The following is a 21274-nucleotide window of genomic DNA, read 5'->3' as shown; positions in this document are numbered from 1 at the left end:
AAACAATTTTCAATTCATTAAATTAATCTATGTGTAATGTAGGAAGCTGAATAAGGGGCAAATCAGACTCCAAAATAATTTTCTGAATGTTGTTAAAAATTATTTAAAATTTTAAAATATCAAGCCTAAAACTGACTTTTTCTCGTCACTGGGCATTTTGACTTACAGAGGTTTGATCCAGTTCCTACTGAAGACTACAGCTAAAATGACTGGAAACATTTAACTGAATGCAGTGGACTCCAGATTAGGACTTCATTCACAGCCATTCACATGCTATCCAGTAACTGGAAATAGCACATATAGAACTTCACTCTTGCTGAGAAGTTAACCCATCATTTCAGGGATGTCCCAGTGATCCCCAATAATTGCATCTCACATTGCAACACCTATGCATCATACTTAGTGCTATTTGCAGTTGGCAAGAAGATTTCATACCATCCTGCTGAATATCGTCCATTTTACTCATACGTGAACTTGTCAGTTGTTACCTGAACTCTGACAAGTACAGAACATCACAGCAAGCTCTTCCACAATGCAGTAGACAGTGAGCACACCAAGCCTGTCCTTTTCTGTAAACAACTTCTCTTAACCTACTTTCAGACACACAGCTGTCACATCCCCAAATACTTAAAAAAAATTTGAAAGTTTGGGTTGAACACTGCTGGTGACAGCTCAGTTTCCCAGTCATAACACAGAACAAATCTGTTCTGCATACATAAAACCTTCCTCTTAGGCCAAACTAAGGCTATGTAGCTAATACACACAGCAGCTAGGAGGAGACAGTCCATACACTTCTACTAGAACTGGGAAACACATCCTTTTGACCATGGTGTAAACAGTGTATCTGACATAAAATTAATTTTTAAAAAATTCTGAAGTTAATAACTTTCCTAATGGAAAAAATTGGAAGAGTAAGGCAACCACGTATTTCAAACACTAGTCACATTTCTCAGTGTACTTCTGGAAAACATATTTATTAAAATGAAAAGAGTAGGATAGGACAGGACCAGGCAGGGTCCCTTTCCAAGGAATCTCTGGAAAAAAATAATTCAACTGATGTGGTTACAATGGGATTGTCAAAGGCTATTTACATCAAGGAAAACAACGCTTTTCTGGCTCTGGCCTGGATGCCCTTCAGCATTTCCCAGCATCTAGCACACACAGGCAATGCCTGTGTCACAGGACATACCCAATGGCATGCTACTGCATTTTTGGTCCCTTACCAAGATGACGAGTGACACTTAAAATGCCACCCTCAGAATGCTGTGGTAATTGGCACGCTGACTTTGTACAACTGTGAGAGATGGTTCTAAGGAGAGTTAAAATGTCACCTGCATAGCTAATGCATTTGAAATGTTACCTGTTATATATTGAGGTAATGCCAGGAACTATGATGCTAAAGCATTAACTATATCCTGCAAGCTGATCAATACTAGTATAAATTTGACAACACTGGCAGGAGTTTAGATTATGTTAATACAAACAGCAAACAAAGAGCAGCCAGAAAGATACTCAGAAGTAGGGAAGATAGCAAGGCGCCCAGTCTTTATAACAGTGCTGAAAAAAGAATCAGGAGAAAAAGCTTTGTATGATCTGCATTTGCGCCTTTATCTATTCCCTTTGAAATGTTGGAATGTGTTTCTTACCATAGAGGGGAAAGTTAATGGAAGAGGTAGTGAATGGATGGAAATAACCTGAAGTGATTTATGTTCAGATGAGGGTGGTGAGTCACAACTCCCTCAAGCAGGAGCATTTAGTCTCTAAATATCATACTTGGAAAACTGCAAGTTGCAGGTTGTAGGCTTGTTTTATTTGGCTGTCCTAACTTTTAACTGGGTTTCAATAGATTCAATTTTTCAATTTCAGACCATTAGAGAGAAGAAGAAAAGGAGGTTGTAATTTTTTTGTCTTGACTACCTCATGATCTTTTCAGCACATAAAGGTCACCTACAGCAGATATCAATAATCACACTCTTTACAGTTTCCTTAAAGTTCATCATTTTAGTGAACCACTTCACAGGTTACTAAACCAAACCAAATTACTGCTCAGCAAGAGTGAATTGGTGCCTTTCCTCTATAATTTTATGTGTTCCCTCTGGGTCTTCTCTGCTTCAAGGCATTCAAGCATTTGGCACAAGATTTGAAACATGAACTGACTGTAAAGGGCTAGAATTATCTGGATGTTTCAAAAGTACAATTTTAGATAGATTTCTCCAGGAATGGTTAAACAGGGCGCACATACCCTTTTTATGTGAAAGAGAAAATTCTGGGAGTCAAAATGCTGTAATTTGTCTTCTTTGAGTGACTTGGAGTGGAAATTTATCCCACATTTTCAAAAGTACAGTTAAATTCAGGATGTTGGTCAGACCTAGCATGTAATTTTTCAAGGTGATATAGGTTCACAACTCTGACTGAAGTCTCTCAGAGCTCCAGAGTCTCACAGCCTTTATTAAGCAGCCAAAACTGCTCACACAAAATTACTGACTGCTTTTCAAAATGCAGTCCACCACTCCTTTGAAGCTTTTTCATGGAAAGGGCAGATACCATATCCATTTACTGTATTTCACAGGGAGGGTCAAAAGTGTAATGAAGGTTTGACTAAGATGTTTTAATGGGAGAAGTGATAGAAGCATCTTTATTAGTTCACTTTTACAAAATCTCTGATTTTTCTCAAGGCCTTAAAGGAGGTCACTTTCAGTAAAGATCACATCCCAACTAGGATTCTTGGCACTGATTTGAATCCAGCAAGGATTTTACATTTTAACTTAAATGCTTACAATTAAAGACTCTGTGTTTCCATATCTGAGAGGAGATTAGCATATACATCACTTGATGTACATGCTCTAAGACAACCTAAAATACCCATAGAAAGAAATACAGATATCCTTGTTCACTTCAGTGTGGCAACACCCACGCAATATCAGTTGAAGTACCTTCCTCAAATTGTTATCCTGTTCTTGCTGGAACTACATATGCATTTCTGAATTCCAGGTTGCTTTTTTGATAACTTCCTTATCACTGTTTCTTAAGCTTCAGCATATAGGGAGTTGCAAATAAGAAACAGGTTTTCAGGCTTCCACATAGCATATCTGGAGTAGAAAACAGAGGGAAAACTGGTGCTCCAGCAGCTGCCCTGGGGGAAAGCACTGCCCTCCCTCTCAGCACTCACTGAAAGCTAGCAAGGTCTCTTGTGGTGGTTACCAAGTTTTATTTGGCTGGAGTATCTTCTGGTGGTTTACAGTAGATTTATTGCTTGATCTGAATATTAAAATTTCATAACATTTCTCCAGTACTGAATGAAATAGAGAGTAAGCTTATATTTCTTTCTGGGAATGAGGAAATCCCCAAATATTCAACCCTAATTAAATATTTATTAATAATGACATGGAAGACTTGACAATTCACCCTTCAACAGTAGTTGTGTGAGCGTGTAAAAGGAAATTACGTTTCCTAGCAGGTGTAAAGGGAGATCTTACACATTTCAATGAATCTATTTTTGTGCAGTGAAAATCTATCTTGTTATTAACATAACATTTTCCATCTAAATTTATAATTCAATTGATCTCACAAGAGACAAAGACTTTTTCATCTATATTTCACAGACTGTACCCTACTGTTAATATGTTGAAATATTTTCTTTCAAAGGCAGCTTTGTGAAACCAATGCCTGCAAACATATAGCTGAATATTTGTACCCAGGTATTATACCCCAGATAGTAGGTAATCAAGATTCATATTTGCACACATTTTGAACTTTTTCAAAATAGGCAAATATGTCAGTTAAAACTCTGCTTTCTTCATTCAGTATTTTTGAATGTCTAAGGGTCTTTTCCCATGTAAAAACTAAATAAAATGTATGTTCATGAATGCCTGCGTATAAATATAATCACAACAGTTCATTTCGAGTATTGGTATAACTTCAACGAGTGAAATAAAGAAATATTAAACTAGTGGGGGTTTTTCTGTCACTTTAGGTAGACTGAAATCTTGGACACCAACTACCACTATAGCTCTGATGATTTCATTTTTCAGTTCAGTGACTATTAGATGAGCACTAAATTGAAAAATGTATTTGAAAATGCCAATGTGGATAGAGTAATAAAGAATATTAAAAGAATGACAGTAAAAAGAAAACATACTAATACTGCATAGTGAAACTCTGTGTATTTTGCTAGACTCTAGTATACCATGAGATTAACACGGTTCCACAGTTAATGGAGAGCTTCCCTTGTTTAGGCTCTTCTTAACATTCCAGCAATGTTGCATTGATGATTTACCCATAATTAGATAGCTGTTAGCTATATGACACAAAGATATTGTTGTACTTATTCAGACCCAATGGCAAACAATTTTAATTGTGCAGTGCAACATTTTTTATTGTACTGGTTCTTTATCAGGACTATTTTAATACACAAGCTTCATTTTCATATTTAACTGCAGCTATTATGGCTTAGCCTGTGGTTATAGATTTCATCAAACAAGAAAACTCCCATAAGCTTACTGTGTGGCTATCTTCTGTAAAGTACATTATGGAAACTCAATCTTTATGAGATCAACTTACCAATATCTGTGAGTTCACACTTCAGTAATAATAGTCACAATGTTGCAAACAGGAAACAAACTTCCCTTGGGTAATCCCAAACACCGCGGGAAACGGCATTCCAGCAATACCATAAACTCCACATCTCTTTCAAAAGGGTGGCCCGACAGCACCGTAGTGAGACCTCTTCTAGATGATGTCTCCTGTCATATCTCAGTATTTCCTAGGCTAAATTTCTTATTCAAGTTCCTATGATGTCAGACACTAAAATAAAATAAATTCTTCCAGATCTGATGAAAGAAATGCTAAGAGGGAACAACTGGGGAAACAGAATGCTTTCTAAGATCAGCCTCAGACAAAATAACCTGGAGTAACAGTTCAAGGCTATCATTCAAAGCAGAAACTCAAGCCACCACATCCACTTTACCAAGTATCCTGCTACAGTCAACAGTAACAAGCACAGCTGATGATATAAAAGACTCAGCAAAAACATCTCATCCTCACCCAGAGTGGTCCACACTGGAAAGGAAAAGCAGTATGTGCACCAGTTCAAAGTCCATGACTCATGTAAGGGTTACAGGTGAAGCCAGAGCTCCTTCTTCTCAGGGTGAGGTGTTTCTTAAGATGTCGTATCCAAAACTTTTAAATTGATTCACCTTGTTCCACTAACTCCCTTCCCATGTTCCTACAGAAAAATATAACTGTTTTCTGATTCTGCTGAAACATATTTAGGCCTTAAAAGTTGTATTCTTTTGGTAACATTCACTTTTTTTCTGATTTTTCACAAGTTGTCCACCTTTTCCCTGGTGCTCTTCTCCAGAGCAGGGCTGTTCACAACAAAGGCAGCCGTGGCCCAGAGTGGTGGCTGTCCTGACGATACCTTTCCTCTTGTTTTTTCCTCTGCATCAGCAGCTCTCATAGAGGATGCCACATGCTTTTCCACAAGGACGGCTATGGTAGCTAGCTGAGGCTGGAGAAGGACTTTTTTTTTGTCCAGCTATATACTTTAGATCAGTGCCAGCCCACACTGAGAGTTCACCTCTATTTCCTCTGCAATGGTGTACTTGGCCGAAGATTACTATTCTCCTACGTAGTAAGCAGACTCCTGAATTCAACATGTTCTAGTCACACGCTTTTCAAGATAAACACTTTTGAGCAATATTTTATCACAACTTGAGTCCTAGTTTTTTTCCTGAAGGGTACAGCTATACTCCAAAACAGCTTTCTCTTTCTCTACTATCTCTACACTCCAAGTTTGAAACACCCACAGTTAATCTTGTGCAAGCCTCTCGCTATTTTTTGGAAAAGCAATTTTGAAAGCAGTGATCCATTCTCCTTGTCCTTGATTTTAAAGCAGTTGACATACAATTTCAGACATGGATAACAAAGGCAGGGAATGAGGAAAAAGGGTGTCTCCTGTTCAGGGCTGGTGGGTTGCCATGCGCATCCTGGTGTTTACAGCTCCAGCTGTAAACAGGCTGCCGGCCGGCCGCAGCTCCAGCAGTAAAATGATCCAGCTACTGTACTCTTGACTTTTGCAAACTATGAGCGAGCGGGGGAGATTGCGCAAGTGCTGGCGCAGCTGCAGGACCTTTCCCTCACTGAACCGGCAGCGGGGCTGGGCACGCCAGCCTGTTTGTGTGCTGCTCCACAACCTTTCACCTACTTCGGCTATTTTTGGCCGCGCCAGGAGCCCTCGGCAGCTTGACAGCTCCTGCGGCTGCAGCGTTAGGTGACAGAAAGATGAGAACGGGAAGATATGACCCTTGTTTGTAATGCTATTTCTGTCTTTTTTTCCATGCAAAGGGCCGCATGAATATTTAGAAAACAAACGCATTAGTAGATTGAAGTATCAATCCAATTGCCTAAATGCAGACCCATCTGCGGGCAGAGGGTAAGTGCTTTTCCCATGGTACTGCTGGAAATTTCACGAAGTGCTGCGAATACAGCTCATGCCCTTCAGTCATCAGACCATTCCTTCCGCTTACATTCAAAACTTTCTAGTGCTACCATTAATTTCCACCCTGAATACTGCTCCTCCTGGGTCATCATTTTCTCGTCCTTACAAAAGCTGAATTAGAAGTTGCCTTTGTCCCTAGTAGAAAATGTTTTTTCCCTCTGGTTTCCCAAGGGAAAAAACTTCAATAATGTTGCCTGTTCACCCGTTTGCCACACCATCCCTCCTACCCATTTCAACCAAATTTGAATCAACTTCCTACAAACTTTGTACAAACTGGCAGATGGTTTAGGGAGGAGAGATTCAAATTTTGGTCCACACTGAGGAAGAGGCAGGGGAAACTCGGCCAAGACTCATTCTACTAGCCAGCAGCAACCCCACTAGCTGTCACACGTATTCTGGCTGGTCAGGAGAGGGTACCCAGCCCAGCACATCATATTGTGTCTCCAGTGCTTGTTGGCAGGTGGGTTAGGAAGAAGGGCCTTAAATTTGTGTCCCCATGGGAGAAAAAGGTAGGGCAAAATCTGTCAAGACACCTTCTATTAGACATCAGCAACATGGGCAGTTATCATGCGTTCTGGCTGATAGCCAGGAACACAGCTCTGACCTAAGTACAGCATGTTGCGTCTCTAGCAGTGGGGATGACATAAGGAACATTGAGGAGAGAGACAGCTGATTGTGATGGATAGCAATTAGGAAACAAATGTACAGGAATCTGGGCTTCATGTGTTTCACACTTCTAGACCCAGCTGTTGTGCAAAAAAGCAGAATGTTAATGCAGCTCCATTTTCTTAAGGATAGCTGGCAAAACATTACTGTGACTGAGCAACTGAAAGCGTTACTGCCTTTTCAAAACTTCCCCCAGGACAGTTCAGAAGAGGAAAGTTACAATATTAAAGCAGCAGAAATAAGACCCCATCTGATGAATGCTGGACTTCAGAATCTGGTACTGTCTTTCACCATCAAAATCCTGTTCTCCGACACCTGCGCTTGTAACCGTCACGTGCTCTGGGGCTTCAGGAGGAAGGGGGAAACGGTGGTTTGGAGAGGAAATAAAGTGAGAAAAAACAGTACTGCAGTCAAGATAGATTGTGGAGTTATTTGAAGTGTTTACAATTTTCACAGCCTAGTCTTCTTCACATGCAGTTTGGCTGACCATGAATCCTGATATATTCATAGGTCCTTAAAGGTCATCTAGTTCCAACATCTTCCACTAGACCAGCTTGCTCAAAGCCCCATCCAACCTGGCCTTGAACACCTCCAGAGAGGGGGCATCCACAGCCTCGCTGGGCAACCTGATCCAGTGTCTCACCACCCTCACAGTAGAGAACTTCTTCCTTATATCGTTACCTCTGTGCCTAAAACTTAACTGTCTTGCCCAATATTCAGGACAACCCTAACAATTATTTATATATCATTTATATATCAGATATATCATTTATGTTTACAGGAATGGAAAGTTATATAGTTCAGAACATACCGTAATATATAACCCATCATGCAAAGAGCGAGAAGCAAATTTGCATTTTGAAGCAGACATGCTTCTTCCAGAAGCTCACTGGAGCAATAAAACTCTGTTAGTTGTTGCACTGCTGATGTGTAAAATTCTTGTAGAAGTTTGGTTTGATTTGAAAAGCATCCAGATTTTGAGTTACTGGAGCCTTGCCCTTTTAATAACTGGGGAAGGCAATATACTTCCTCTATTTCCTGCAACTATAATTATACTGTTTGTTCAGAGCAAAAATGAATATGTAAGATTTTTGTTCATCCCATACTGTATATAACTACCAGCAAAACTACGAGAAAACAAGTTGTTGTAAAGAAAAGGAACGTAAACAACAGGAATTATTCCTAGCAGACTTTTTCCCTATTCAGAACAGAGTGTGTAATACAACTACTCAGAAAGGTTATTCAAGTTACTTATGTTAAGCAGGGCCAGCACACCAGCAGATTAAAATAAAGTATCTCAATAGGAACAGAAATAGTGGCCTTATAAACTAGAATAACTGCCTAGTGCGGAGGACTTTCTTGACTCAGATTTTATTGCAAAGTGTCACTCTTGAGATTCTTGCTTGCCATTGATTAGTGGCTTCAGGAAGAACATGAAACAAAACAAAAACTATTCTACACATGCTCCATAATTTAAACAACTTTGTATGATATTTTTACTTCCATGAGTCATCTGCAACTTGCAGGCAAACAAAGTTTAAAACAGTCAAAAGCAAACTCCAACATCTATTCTTAAATTTTCAACTTCTGGCAACTGCAGGAAAAATCAAAATGGTTACATTTGCTATTATTAGATGTCTTCACTTTGCTTCGTTTCATAGGCCAACATTCAATCACTGTAGTAAAACATAATATATCTGATGGAACAGTAACAGAGTAACTCACCCAATAAAATAATAAACCAGAAAGTACAGTGGGAGTAGAACAGTAAGCAGGGATAACAGACATAATGACTAGGAAGACAAAAATGAGATAAAGTTAAAAAAAAAAGTCTAGTGATAAGCTGAAGTGTTCTCCTCTGCCTAGTAAACTAAGTATATGAATATTTTCCCTCCCATGAAAAAAAGTATGGATACTTCTGTGTGTGTAGAAACACAGACATATAAAGATTGGACTGAGGACTTGTATGTAAACGTTAAGGCTCTATTCTTTTGTATCGTTGTTTTAATGCCACATGCTCTTGCTGCTACTGCCCAAGATTTAGGATGTCAGGAAGTCCTTTGCCGACATTAACTCCATTCTTCGATGCATTATGCAAAGCCTGCCTTGAGTGAAGTGGAGTGGGAGCCTTGGGGAAAAGCCAGGCAGCGCTGGAGATCAAAGCTGCCTCTCCGGTGAGGAGGAAAGGTGTGCAGGCTCTCCCCAGCTCATCCGTGATCCCGGGAGGCGAGCGGGCCGCCAGAGAGCCGCTCGGTCAGTCACCTCTCAGGTCAGCTCTAGAGAGAGTAAATGAGGGTCACACGGCGATTTGGGACCAGTGCGTCACCGAAGCAGCTGTCTCCAGGTATTTGGTCACTACTAATCCGGGTCACAGCGATGACCTACAAGCCAAGCGCCCCGACCCAGGCCCGTGGTTAGGCTCTAATTTTGGCCCCGTCACACCTCCGTGCCTTCTCTGCGCCGACCCCGGCCCTTCAGTGATGCCACCGCTCGCATGCCCTGCGCTTGGCGCAGCGCGACGGCTTCCCCGCCGCTGAACCCACAAGACGCCCCCGTGACCCCTCACGGTCGGCAGCGCGGCGGCCGCCGATCCCGGGCCGGGCGGGCCGGGCCCGCTCCCCGCCGCCCGGGGGCCCCCCGGAGCCCATTGGCCGCCTCTACAAGGCCGGATCCCGCCTCAGCGGCCAATGGGGAGCGGGAGGAGCGCGGGCGTCCTCGGGGGTTGGCGAGGCCGCCCCGCCGCTGAACATTGCCCGGCCCCTGCCCAGTAAACAAGGTCGCGGGAGGCGGCGCGGGGCCAGCACCCCCGCCCCGCCCCCGGGCCCCGAGGCTGCCCCGCGGCCTCCCCGGCCAGCTCGGCGCCCCTGGCGCTTCCCCCGCGGGACTGGCGACGCGCCCGCTGCCCGCGGGGACGGGGCGGGGGGGGGGGTAAGGGGGAAGCCCTGCCAACGGCTGTCACGAGCCGCCACGCGCGGGGAACGTTCCGTTAGGGGCGGCGGGGCGTGGCCCGCCGGAGCCCCGCCCCCCCGGGGACTGTAAATAGAGGCGGCACGTGAAGTCGCCCGCCACAGGCGAGGGGACAGCGCGTGTCCCACCGGCACCTACCGGACCGCCCACCTACCGGATACCCACCGACTCACACACCCACCGACCCGCTTACCTCCCTCCCTCCCACCGACCGACCGACCGACGCCCCGGGAGCGATGAAGGCCGCCCGGATCGCCCTGCGCACCGCCGCCCCCCTGGCTGGGGCCAGCGGCAGCAGCAGCCGCGGCCGGTTGCCGAGAGAAGTGGAGGAGTTTTCCCGCTTCTCCCCCTCCCCGCTCTCCATCAAGCAGTTGCTGGACTTCGGTGAGAGGCGGGACGAGCAGGGGAGGGCCGGGGCGGGGCGGGGGGTCCGCTCGGCGGGCGACTGCTGCAAGCCCGCCGCTCGGAGGCGCGTCTCCCCCCTGAGGGGCGAGCCCGGGGGCTGCGGCGGGAGCGGGGTGCGGGCGCGGCGCTGCTCGGCCGGGGCAGGCGGCGATTCCCCCCCCCGGAGGGGTCCGGGCTCTGCCCGCGCTGAAGGCGCTGCCGCGCCCCGGCCTGACTCCCCAGCGCCAGGGCGGAGGGAGGGGAGCGGCCCCTCGACCACCCCCGGCCTCAGGCACCCGCCGGCCAGTTGCCGGGCGGCGGTGAGCTGTGACTGCCTCGGTCAAAGCTGGAGATGCGCTACGGCTCCGTTTCGGTGGTGGTCACGGGATGGGGGGGGGGCGAGAGTCAAATCAGCTAAGGGGTGTTTTCGTGTTCTGTTAGCGGGGAGGAGTCATTAAGTCTTGTCTGGCCGGAGCGTACAAGCTGTACCCAGATCCGATTACTGCTTTGGCAGTTGCAAAGCCTGTGCTCACATGACATTTTCAGACGTCACCCCAAAGCAGCCCGTGTTTACGAAGGCTGGAGTGCTGCTTCTACAGGATTACAAACAAGTCCCGTGTCTAAATGGGAAATGTACAAGTAATCCTCCCAGAAACATGCTGCGTCTCGCTGTCACGTAAACAACATTCAGCACAAACATATACTTAGGCTTAGGAGAACTGTCCAGTAATAACGCAGTGATTGTAAAGGAATATAGTCCTGACGTCTGTGGAAAGACAGAGCGATTTGTAGTTGGACCTTGATACTTCTTACACAAAATTTTTATTTTGGATTTATTCATAGGCTCAACTAATGGATGTGAGAGAACGTCTTTTGCATTTTTGCGACAAGAACTTCCCGTGAGGTTTGCAAACATCCTGAGAGAAATTGAACTTCTTCCTGATAAACTACTAGGCACTCCATCAGTACAATTAGTAAAAAGCTGGTAAGTAAGAACTAGTGGAATTCAGCCTGTAAAATAACATAGCTTTGACAACTTGGTTGTCATAGACTTTTTTGAATAGTAGAAGACAATAACAAAGTACACTAGAAATGTAGTTCCTTCATCCAAGCTGAATTGCAAGTTGTTATAAACTCTCCTTTTTTAGCATACTAAAATTATATTGAAAAACAACATAGTTATGTTGTTATTTTTAAATAGTTTTGGGGTTTTTTTTAAACAGTTTGAAATCGTGAGATTTGCTCTACCAGTCTCTTTAAGAAGGGAGAGAAGAAAACGTTTTCTGTTTTCACATAGCATTACAGACCATCAGAGCTACACAAAAATGACAAAGCAAGCTATATATTGTTTGGGTCTCTCACCGATGGAATTACTAACAGAGCTTTCGTTCCATAGCATATTGCCTTGGCCTGTGCAGCAAGTGTTTGGAATTCAGTTAACATAATCTCTGCAGTTCACACAGTGGTTGAATCTGATCTAACCTTGCTTTACTGGCACAGTTGCGGCACTTGCGAGGATGGCTGACATAAAGGGCAAAAGCATTAGAGTGAGATCCAGAAACTGTTCTTAATCTAGCAAACAGGTGTGCCTTTGCAGTATGCGTCAAGGCTGTCAGATGTTAGCACAAGAGGCTCAAGTACTTAGCTTGTGCCGAAGCTGATCAGATTTGGAAAAATTTTGCTTAGGTGGCTTCCTGATCAGTATTGTCATTTGGACCTTCTTTTGAAACACCTCTCTTCTCAAGAATTGTAAGGGGATACTACGTACCTAAAGTGAGGGTTTAGATTCCTTTCTGGGTGGCAGGCACAAGAAAGGACTTCAAAAAGTTACAGGGTTCAGGCGATCAGGAAGTGTCCATCTGTGATTCTGTACTTGGATGGAACTTTGATACTTCAAACATACTTCAAACTTCTAGCTGACTTGTTAAGAGTAATGATTTGTACAATAAAGTACTTTTCCTGTTCTAGACTAATAAGAATCAAACTAATAGCATATATTCCTTGTGTTCTTTTTCAATAGGTACATCCAAAGCCTAATGGAGCTGGTTGAGTTCCATCAGAAAAGCCCAGAAGACCAAAAAGTCTTATCTGAGTAAGCTTTTAATTTGTTTCTTTGAACTTTTGATCTCTCATTCCACTTTTCACAATGTAGTCAGTTTAGAATGACAGCTGTTGTGAGCTGAATTTGATAATCTAGCATGAGGTGCTGTGCGTAGAGCAAGCTGGTTTAAATCTGATCATGTTTAGCAATGCTGCAAATAAATATGACCCCTTGCACCTTGGTTTCAGGGCCATACTACCCCTTGAACTGTCATGACAGAGAAATATCAACAAAAATTATCTGCGATGTCACATCCCTGCTACTCTCCAAGACGTCAGCCAGGTGTCTTTTTTCCCTTCCTCCCATTCTCCTCTGCTCAAACTATTATGAGTGAATAAACAGGCAGTGAATTTGACATGGCTAATGATTATACCTTTTGGATTAAAAATATCAAACTCTTCTGGTTTAGGTCAGTGAGGGTTTACTTTTAAAAGAATGAAAAAATAGACTGTACCTTAATGTTAAGGTTGTTATGCACTTATGCTGCTAATCGATTAGATAATGACATTGTACAAATCTTGCCTCCATGTAGTCTTAGAATAATGTTCTAAAAAGATCTCTTTTTGACCTAGCTTTATAGATACATTAATTAGAGTCCGAAACAGACATCATGATGTGGTTCCTACAATGGCACAAGGAGTAATTGAATACAAAGACACTTATAAAGTAGATCCTGTCACCAATCAAAACATTCAGTATTTTTTGGATCGTTTTTACATGAGCCGTATTTCTACACGGATGCTAATGAACCAACACAGTAAGTAGAAATTTTTACCTGAGGAAAAACTTCAACCTAGTGAGAAACATGTTAATTTTCTTAAAACCATTGGAGATCTGCCTCAGATAATTTTGTGTGACACTGAAAAGTTAGAAACTGAGTGTATGACTTACAAAAGTAATGGGAAAACTTGTTTTCTGGACTACAGACTAATTGTATTAAGTCTTGTGCGGAATATGCAGGGATCTCGTTCTTTACATCTGAAAAGCCTTTAGATGTTGAACTACAGAAAAGCCAACATAGTTTGCTGGCAGTTTAACTCACAAAAGGCAGAAACAACACTCAGTATTTTATATGTGATTATGTGTTGTGATCACACTGAATTATTCTAAATTTAAGGCTTCTTTAACATACAGTATTTGGGATTAAATACCATATGTTTTTCATTTCAAACAGCCCTTCTTTTTGATGATAAATCTGGCTCAGGGCACCCAAGGCACATTGGAAGTATTGATCCTTGTTGTGATGTTGTTGAAGTAGTGAATGGTACGTATTCTCAGAGCCTTAACATTTCTCTTAGTGATCAGTATTTACATCTTATTGCAAGCAATTAGGGTAACCAACATGTGTTGTATAGGATGCTGACTGTTTTTTGTTGAAATAGCTGAAAGCAGTCTATCAAAACATGAGCTTTTATAGGACAGAATTTAAAATACAAAGCACCACTTAGAAATGTGTTGGAATAAGGCCTAGCAAGTGACAGATGAAGTGGGAGTTAAAGTTGTCTGTGGTGTTGAGATCGGCCTTACCTACTGATAGATAACAGATATGTCTGTTTTACCAAATTATCAAATTGTTCTGAAGATTTGCCCATGCTGCTGTAATTGCCTATTTGTTCTCAGTTTTTACTGCACATAGTGGATGCAATGTTATCATTCCTTTGAGACACAGGCTTAGAGTGTTCCACACCTTAGCAGCTACTGCAGTTAAAAATCATGTTTTGCCATGCATTAGAATGAATTTCTACAGTTTTTGATACTACACTTCACATATTTTATTTCAATAAATATTTCAGATGCTTTTGAAAGTTCCAAGATGTTGTGTGACCAGTATTACTTAACATCTCCAGAACTGAAACTTAACCAAGTGAATGGTAAGATGAGAGCTTTTACATCTGTCTTCCTATTGGTAGCCAAACTGCAGCTTTTACTGAATCAAAAGGCTCCCATTTCTGTAGCCATAATGGTACATACCAGTTGATCTGTCTTTGGCTAGTTCCTCTTCGTTTTCTGTTACAGGCACCTCATTTAATCTCCTGTGTTAGAACCCAAATGTCATTGTATCTTAAACACTAGATTTCCTGAGGTAACATTTAGGAATTTGAGAGAAGCAAGACTAACCTGTACTTAAAGTAACATAAGTTGCTAGAGAGGAGCTCTGTCTCTGGGGTGAGGAAGTGGGGCTATTGACTGACATACTGGTTCTGGTCCAAGCTGCCTGCATGTGTCTGACCTCAGGCAGTCTGCTTAACCTCTGAAATCCTTTAATTATAAAAGGGAATTAATACTTGATTTTTTTTCAGTTTATTTGAAAAAACATGTTATTAAGCAAGTGGCAATTACAATCTAAACACTGTCAGGAGTGCATAAAGTTGTTCGCTCATTTTAGAGGGGAAAGAAACCCAAAACTGAAACTTGGTTTATTTTGTTTGTTTTGGCATACGGCTTGCTTATTTTAAAATTTGGATACAATACAGAAAAATTCTATCACCCTTTTAAATCTTGCTTGTATTTTTCCCTTCCTCTAGGAAAATTTCCAGGAGAGCCAATTAACATTGTATACGTTCCATCTCATCTTTTTCACATGCTTTTTGAGCTCTTCAAGGTAAGTCAGTATAAACTTGTTTCTTCCTTTAGTAGTCTGAGCTGGAGTCAATACTTAAAATCGCTAGCTACGTCTGAATGAAGTAAAGCTCTGCATAGGACAGTGAGATTTCTAAAATTTTCTTATTTGTGGAAATAGCTTTGGCAGTTGGGAAAGGAATGATTGCAGTTTGTAGGAGAGTATTTGGATGCTTTCGTGTGGTGGTAAATGGGACAGGGTAAGGGAGAGAGAGTAAAAGTGGGACGTGGGCTTGTGACCACTGCTAATCTTCTGCTTTTAGTGGTTACATCTGTGGTGCAGGTTTGCTCTGGTGCCTTTTCTGTGGAGTGGGTGATAACATCTTGAAGTAGTGAATGGGGCTGAACTAATGTGCTGCCAACATGGGGTGCAGAATTCTGGCAGCCTGTAGCAACTCCTGAACTCTGCTCTTCTCCAGAAACCTGGATACTTCTAAGGGACTTATGTTAATTAATTTACATTGGCTGAGTTATGTTGGGCAAGAACAGTGGTAATCTTTCACGCATAGAAGAGTCTTGGCTATGCTTAGTCACTTTTAGGTGTGAGGCCTCCTCTGGTCCTGTTAACGCTAAATTGCTAAGTGTGTTGCTTAGGAACTAGGCACTGATAGGAATAGAGGGTAATGATGCTCAGCCTCTGCGTAACACGGGTATGATTTTAAGTATGTAGATCCAACACTGATAATGGTAACCTTCTTTTCTATAGAATTCAATGAGGGCAACTGTTGAATTCCAAGAAAACAGTCCTTCCCTTTCTCCAGTTGAAGTGACAGTTGTTCTAGGACAAGAAGACCTGGCAATTAAGGTATTTTGTTGGCCTACTACAATATGGGCTTAATGTAATCTTTATGATTGCATATGCTGCAGCAAATTCTATTAAAACAACTTCCAGCCTCTGACAACAGATTAAAGATACTATGCATGCATGAGCATTCTGTTGATAGCCTCATTTAGCACAGTTATCTAACTGAAAAATAATATGCTGCAAAACAAATGTTTGCATTTATTACTATTGGGAAGGTTTGTTCAATTAACAGCATTTTAAATACCATTCTTAGTATATGATTGTAGTTAACTTTATTCTCTCTTAAATCAGATCTCAGACAGAGGAGGTGGTGTTCCCGTAAGGAAAATTGAGCGGCTGTTTAGCTATATGTATTCCACAGCACCAAGGCCAAGGATGGATGATGGTCGAAATACCCCTCTTGTAAGATATTTTCAATACTCATGTTGCTAATAAGGTTGCTGTAAGTGTTGAACAGATTGGTAGGTTAATAAATAAGGAAACGCTATGTCCACCCTACTGCTTTGTGGGGTATGCAAAGATTATTGAGCCTCATAAATATGAATTAACATTTTCTGAAACAGATTTTTTAATATCTAGCTTAGTGGACAAAAATATGCTCTTAAAAATATAAACAAAGAAGAACATTCCAACCTGAATCTAACCCTGGGTTTTTTCTTATACTCCAATGACAGTAATTTACTTGGTCTTCACTCCCACTCAGTCCTCAAACTTATTATAAACTATGCTGTCTTTATGGAGGCAAGCACAACTGGAATAGGATTAGACTATTGTTGCTTATCTACCAGTAGCAAATTTCTTTTACTAATCAAGCTGTACTTGCAAAAACAGGGGAGGGAAAATACAGAAATGTAATATGTGAAAGTGGGGTATGTATATAAACCCTCCCTCTTCCACGGAGATTTGTTGGGTTTTTTTCTTTCTTGTGGTTTTGGTTTTTTTAATGGTCAGTTTCAATATTCTGTATGAAACTGAGTAGAGATGTCTGTTTTCTTTTAAGAGAAGAGGAAGTGCAAAGGACTTTAACACTTTAAAATCTCTGAACACTCTCCAGCTATTTAATTTTAAATCATAAGAGCTAGGAAAAAAATAAATTAATTTTGTCTTTTACTTTATTTTTAGGCTGGCTTTGGGTATGGCTTGCCAATTTCTCGTCTGTATGCCAAATACTTTCAAGGAGATCTAAATCTCTACTCCATATGTGGTTATGGAACAGATGCTATTATCTACTTGAAGGTATGTATTTTGATTTGGTTAAATAAAAGATAACTACCATTAATGCAGTGACATAACTACTCAGTATCATTTTAAGGTAAACAAACTCCCTGCTCATGAGTAGAAAAGCTCCCATTTTTATTAAGAAATGCCAGTAAGATTTGTAACTAGTATCTGGAATTAAAAAGGTCACTTGGCTTTAACTAGTCTACTTGAAAAACTACTAGCGAGAGCCCTGCTTGTTTTTTAGATTGTATTAATATTTGTTATCTACTGGCTCATGGAATACAAAGTACCAGAAGAAAGTGAAGTAACAGAAGGGTGTGAGCAACACATCTGGTTTCTTTACTGTTGTTTCTCTACTCTGACAACCAGAAAGTCTTATAAACTAATACTTAAAGACTCTAGTATCTGGTCCTATTCAACATCTGCTATGTAGCCTATATATGGGATTCAGATACCACTAATCTTGAATACCTGGCATATAACATGCACTGCTGTTTTTATAAAAAGTAACCTGGAAAAAAGGGCTACATGTTCTACAACGAGAGTTTCTACTTTCTGTGCTTACTCATGGGAAAAAGTTGTTTTGAATTTCTTCTAGTAAACCAAAAACATAGTTCCAAGCACACTGAAGCACAGCCAGAGAAGCAGTACAAAAGGAAGAGACAGTTTGACTATATATGTGTCACATCTGTATTTAACAGTTTCCCAGTAGAATATTAATTTTTTTTTAGCTGCAAAATATGAAAGTAGGAAAGGAACATATTTTAAAATTTCTCTGGAGTTTGGTAAATGAAAGTTCTTTTCCATATCTTCCAGGACTATCTTGAAACCAGGTTACAGGGTAACTCTTCAGGCCTATAAAAAACTGCATAAATATGATTTGATGTTACTGCATTTGTACTGCCCAATTATCCAAAGGAAACATAGATACTGAGGCAGATAAACTACTGCATCTATTGTGTAAATAACTTTGGTTTGTAGTGTCACTGGCTTAACACTTGAAACATACTGCATGAATTTTTGAAAAGTGGCATTATTGAGAGGTAGAAACCAAGTAACATTTTTTCCTTCTTGATTTTAGGCCCTATCAACAGAATCAGTAGAAAAACTCCCAGTTTTTAACAAATCAGCTTCCAAGCATTACCAGGCTACCTCAGAGGCAGATGACTGGTGTGTCCCAAGCAAAGACCCAAGGGATGTATCAAAGCAGACTGCAGCTCTCTGAAGAGAAGTTGGGATCGAGGCACCCATGGGGATCAAGCTGGCTTCTCAAAGACTAGTGTTTGGAAGTACTCGTCTACCTCCAAACAAACAAATTCTTCAGTTTCAGGACTGGCAGAAGAGAAAGAAGGCAAGGCTGTTATAGCCTAGGCTGTATGCACTGAATGTGAAATCTTGCTGTGGACTTCAGATGAGGAAAATAGTGCATATGTCTTTAAAGAAGAGGTGTATATAGAGGAAAATCAGACTATTTTTCATATGATCAAAGACTTGAAGTGGTAGAGGTGTGCAATTTTTGAGTCCCGTTTAATGCTTGAATTCTGAATACTGATAAATGTCAGTTATGCTTGTGTATATTTTTCTCCTAGAATAGTTATCAGCGGTTCATCTTATTACAGAACTTCTCAGGTAATAGATAACACCTGTTAATTTAAAGCTGTAGTTGTAACATTTGGAAAAGATCCATTTAACATGGCAGTCTTGTAGCAAGATACAAACAACATTCACATACAGCCTGACTGGAAGGGAGGGAGCCCTGGGAGGTAGGGAGAAAGTGTTTTCCATATATATAAGGAAGTCCTGTTTAAGAAGAAACTCTATTCCAGTAATAGTTCTTATGTGATGCCTTGCTCTGTGAGTTACATTGCTAGATTTTTTTTAAGTTAAGCTGTTCCTAGAAAAACTATCCAAGTAAGGCTCCTATGCATAAGGTAACTAACAAAGAAATCAGGATATTTTCGAAAGCTAGTGGAAAGAAATGGAAAGCTACTGGTTATAGCAGCTATAAGGTTAGGCTACATCTAGCCTACATCCCCACACTCCAGAAAGCATGTGCCACGTAAGTCTGTTAGGATTTTCCAAGAACTGAAGTCAGACATGCAAGTTGAATGGAAAGGTTTTGGTGATCTGTATTATGTAAGCATGATGTGGGAAACAGCATGTGTAAAACATGGTCTCGTGGTTCCTTTTTGTCGTGCTGTTAGAAGATTAGTGGCTCAGTACACTAAACCAAAATCTGCATATCGTCTTTGTCAAATTTGTATTGGACCACACCAGCTCAAAGAGGTATATGGGGGTTCTACACCCTGAAAGCTGTGATGAGCACTGAAGGTCTGTTTGAAAGGTTTTCAGGAAGAGTAGTCTTGGAACAAGAATTTCATTCTAAGAACTGTTCATTGCAATGGAAAGGGCTTAGGAAATGAGAAGTTTCAAAATACGAACAGCACTGAAAATGATAGAGTAACTTCTATGCACAGCAAAATAGTGGGGAATTGTCACAGGAGCAGTGCCAGTGGGAGAGAGCTGTTGGGAAAAATAGTCCATTCCCAATAAGCTTCTTCCTTCCCCATCTTTCTGCATTTTCCCCCTTACAAGCAAGGTAAACTTAATGACAGAATAGAAGTTAAACTATTGGACATTGCCAAACTGGCCTGTCAAAGTTCATCAGGGCTGTATAATATTACTTGATATTTTTTTTAAACTAATTAGCATATTAGCTTAAATGTCTATGATTCTTTGCAAGAAGTTGCAAGTACAGTATTTAAAGCATCCTGCTCAGCTGTATGGCAGTTTTCTAAAACAGATTTGTACTTGTTGGACAGAAAGCCACTCCATACTCTACTGTGAATATCAAGTATTTTTTAATAGAAACAAGAGAAAGCTGGAACTACCTTTGTCTTCTAGAAGTCCTGTTGGGATAGATTTCTCCATCAAAAATAAAAATGTATTTCATTTCTTAAAAAATAAATTTAGAAGTATTGGTGATAACTGCTGAGCATAGTGACTTCAGTACTGCATCAAGGCTGTTTTTATCCCAGTGAATAAGCTGCAGTCACCAGATCATGTATCTGAGATAAGCTCAGTGAATGAAATGGCTAATAAAAGTAAAATATATTTGTCTAGAATATACAGGTGTGAAAAAGCTGCCTTCACTGCCATAATACACTTGAGTATTGAATACAAGGTTACAAAAACATACCTAGGTAGTTGTTGTCAAGTAAACACAAATTATACCTCTCTGTCTGCACCCGGTAATGCTTGAACATGAGTTGTGATCTCCTGGTATACTGTACATCTGTAACATAGCTGCAGCTCCTGCAGGTAGGAGCTGTAACTTCTCTCTCAAAGCAGCTGAAGCACACGGTTCCTGTAAACATATCTGTAATGTTGCTTGCAGAGAGAAGCTGCAGAACACATTTCAGGATGCAGACAGAGGTATGTATAGCACTTAAGGAACCCATGTGGAATCTCAAGTATTAAAAATTACTTAAGGGCTATCTACCTAGATAATAGAGGACCTCTTTCAGCATTTACTGAATTTTTATTCCTGAAAGTAAAGCTGTAGTATTAAGCCTTTTACTTGGATGTAGATGTTTAAATAATTTTATAATAAAATCTTCTAAATGGTTGTCTGGTATCTATTTTCTTTTAAGAAGTCTAGTGCAAGCAATGGCCTTTTTTATTTTAAGTCTTACCAAGCAGAGTTGAGCAAAGCAACTTTCATACTGTGTCAAATAGATGTAGCAGGGGCAAGAAACACTGAAACAGTCTGCTTACCCTTAATGTTGCATCTGCTGAGAGTTTATGTAGTGCCTAAAATCAGTGCATCACCTCACATTACCTTTTTAATTAGGAAGCATTCATCTTCAGAAATGAGACTTGAGAATCCTTCATCAGTGCACATTCTACCCTCTAAAATACCTATTTTTTGTTCAGCTGTAAAGAATGTGAAAATTCATGACTAGTTTTACATAAAAAAAGACATCCATCATCAAGTCTATATTTAACAAAT

The 21274-nt window shown here is 41.0% G+C and overlaps 1 protein-coding gene and 1 long non-coding RNA gene across 2 annotated transcripts; one reads left to right on the top strand and one right to left on the bottom strand.

The window, feature by feature from the left end:
- Positions 1-8632: 8632 nt before the first annotated feature.
- LOC142041048 (uncharacterized) lies at positions 8633-10087 on the bottom strand. The gene is made up of 2 exons (XR_012653348.1): positions 9608-10087; positions 8633-9441 (listed from the first exon to the last, which is right to left on the bottom strand). It is a non-coding gene; the product is annotated as an uncharacterized LOC142041048 (long non-coding RNA).
- A 154-nt stretch (positions 10088-10241) lies between these two features.
- On the top strand, positions 10242-20890 carry PDK4 (pyruvate dehydrogenase kinase 4). The gene is made up of 11 exons (XM_075049598.1): positions 10242-10516; positions 11360-11501; positions 12537-12608; positions 13190-13374; positions 13792-13881; positions 14411-14488; positions 15143-15219; positions 15943-16041; positions 16333-16443; positions 17164-17277; positions 18344-20890. Exons 1-11 carry the CDS (start codon positions 10369-10371, stop codon positions 18485-18487), a joined length of 1260 nt encoding a protein of 419 aa, XP_074905699.1. The 5' UTR covers positions 10242-10368; the 3' UTR covers positions 18488-20890.
- The last annotated feature ends 384 nt before the right edge of the window (positions 20891-21274 follow it).

This window comes from Buteo buteo, chromosome 2 (assembly GCF_964188355.1).
Source record: "Buteo buteo chromosome 2, bButBut1.hap1.1, whole genome shotgun sequence".
NCBI classification, from domain to species: Eukaryota; Metazoa; Chordata; class Aves; order Accipitriformes; family Accipitridae; genus Buteo; species Buteo buteo.
Note: the sequence above shows the minus strand (reverse complement) of the source record. Positions and strands in the feature narration are given on the sequence as shown.

Excerpts from the sequence above, each read along its gene's own strand:
- PDK4 (XM_075049598.1), top strand. The coding sequence starts at position 10,369 with ATGAAGGCCGCCCGGATCGCCCTGCGCACCGCCGCCCCCCTGGCTGGG. Across the intron at positions 16,042-16,332 it reads AAGAAGACCTGGCAATTAAG|ATCTCAGACAGAGGAGGTGG; the intron begins GTATTTTGTTGG and ends CTCTTAAATCAG. Across the intron at positions 17,278-18,343 it reads ATGCTATTATCTACTTGAAG|GCCCTATCAACAGAATCAGT; the intron begins GTATGTATTTTG and ends TCTTGATTTTAG.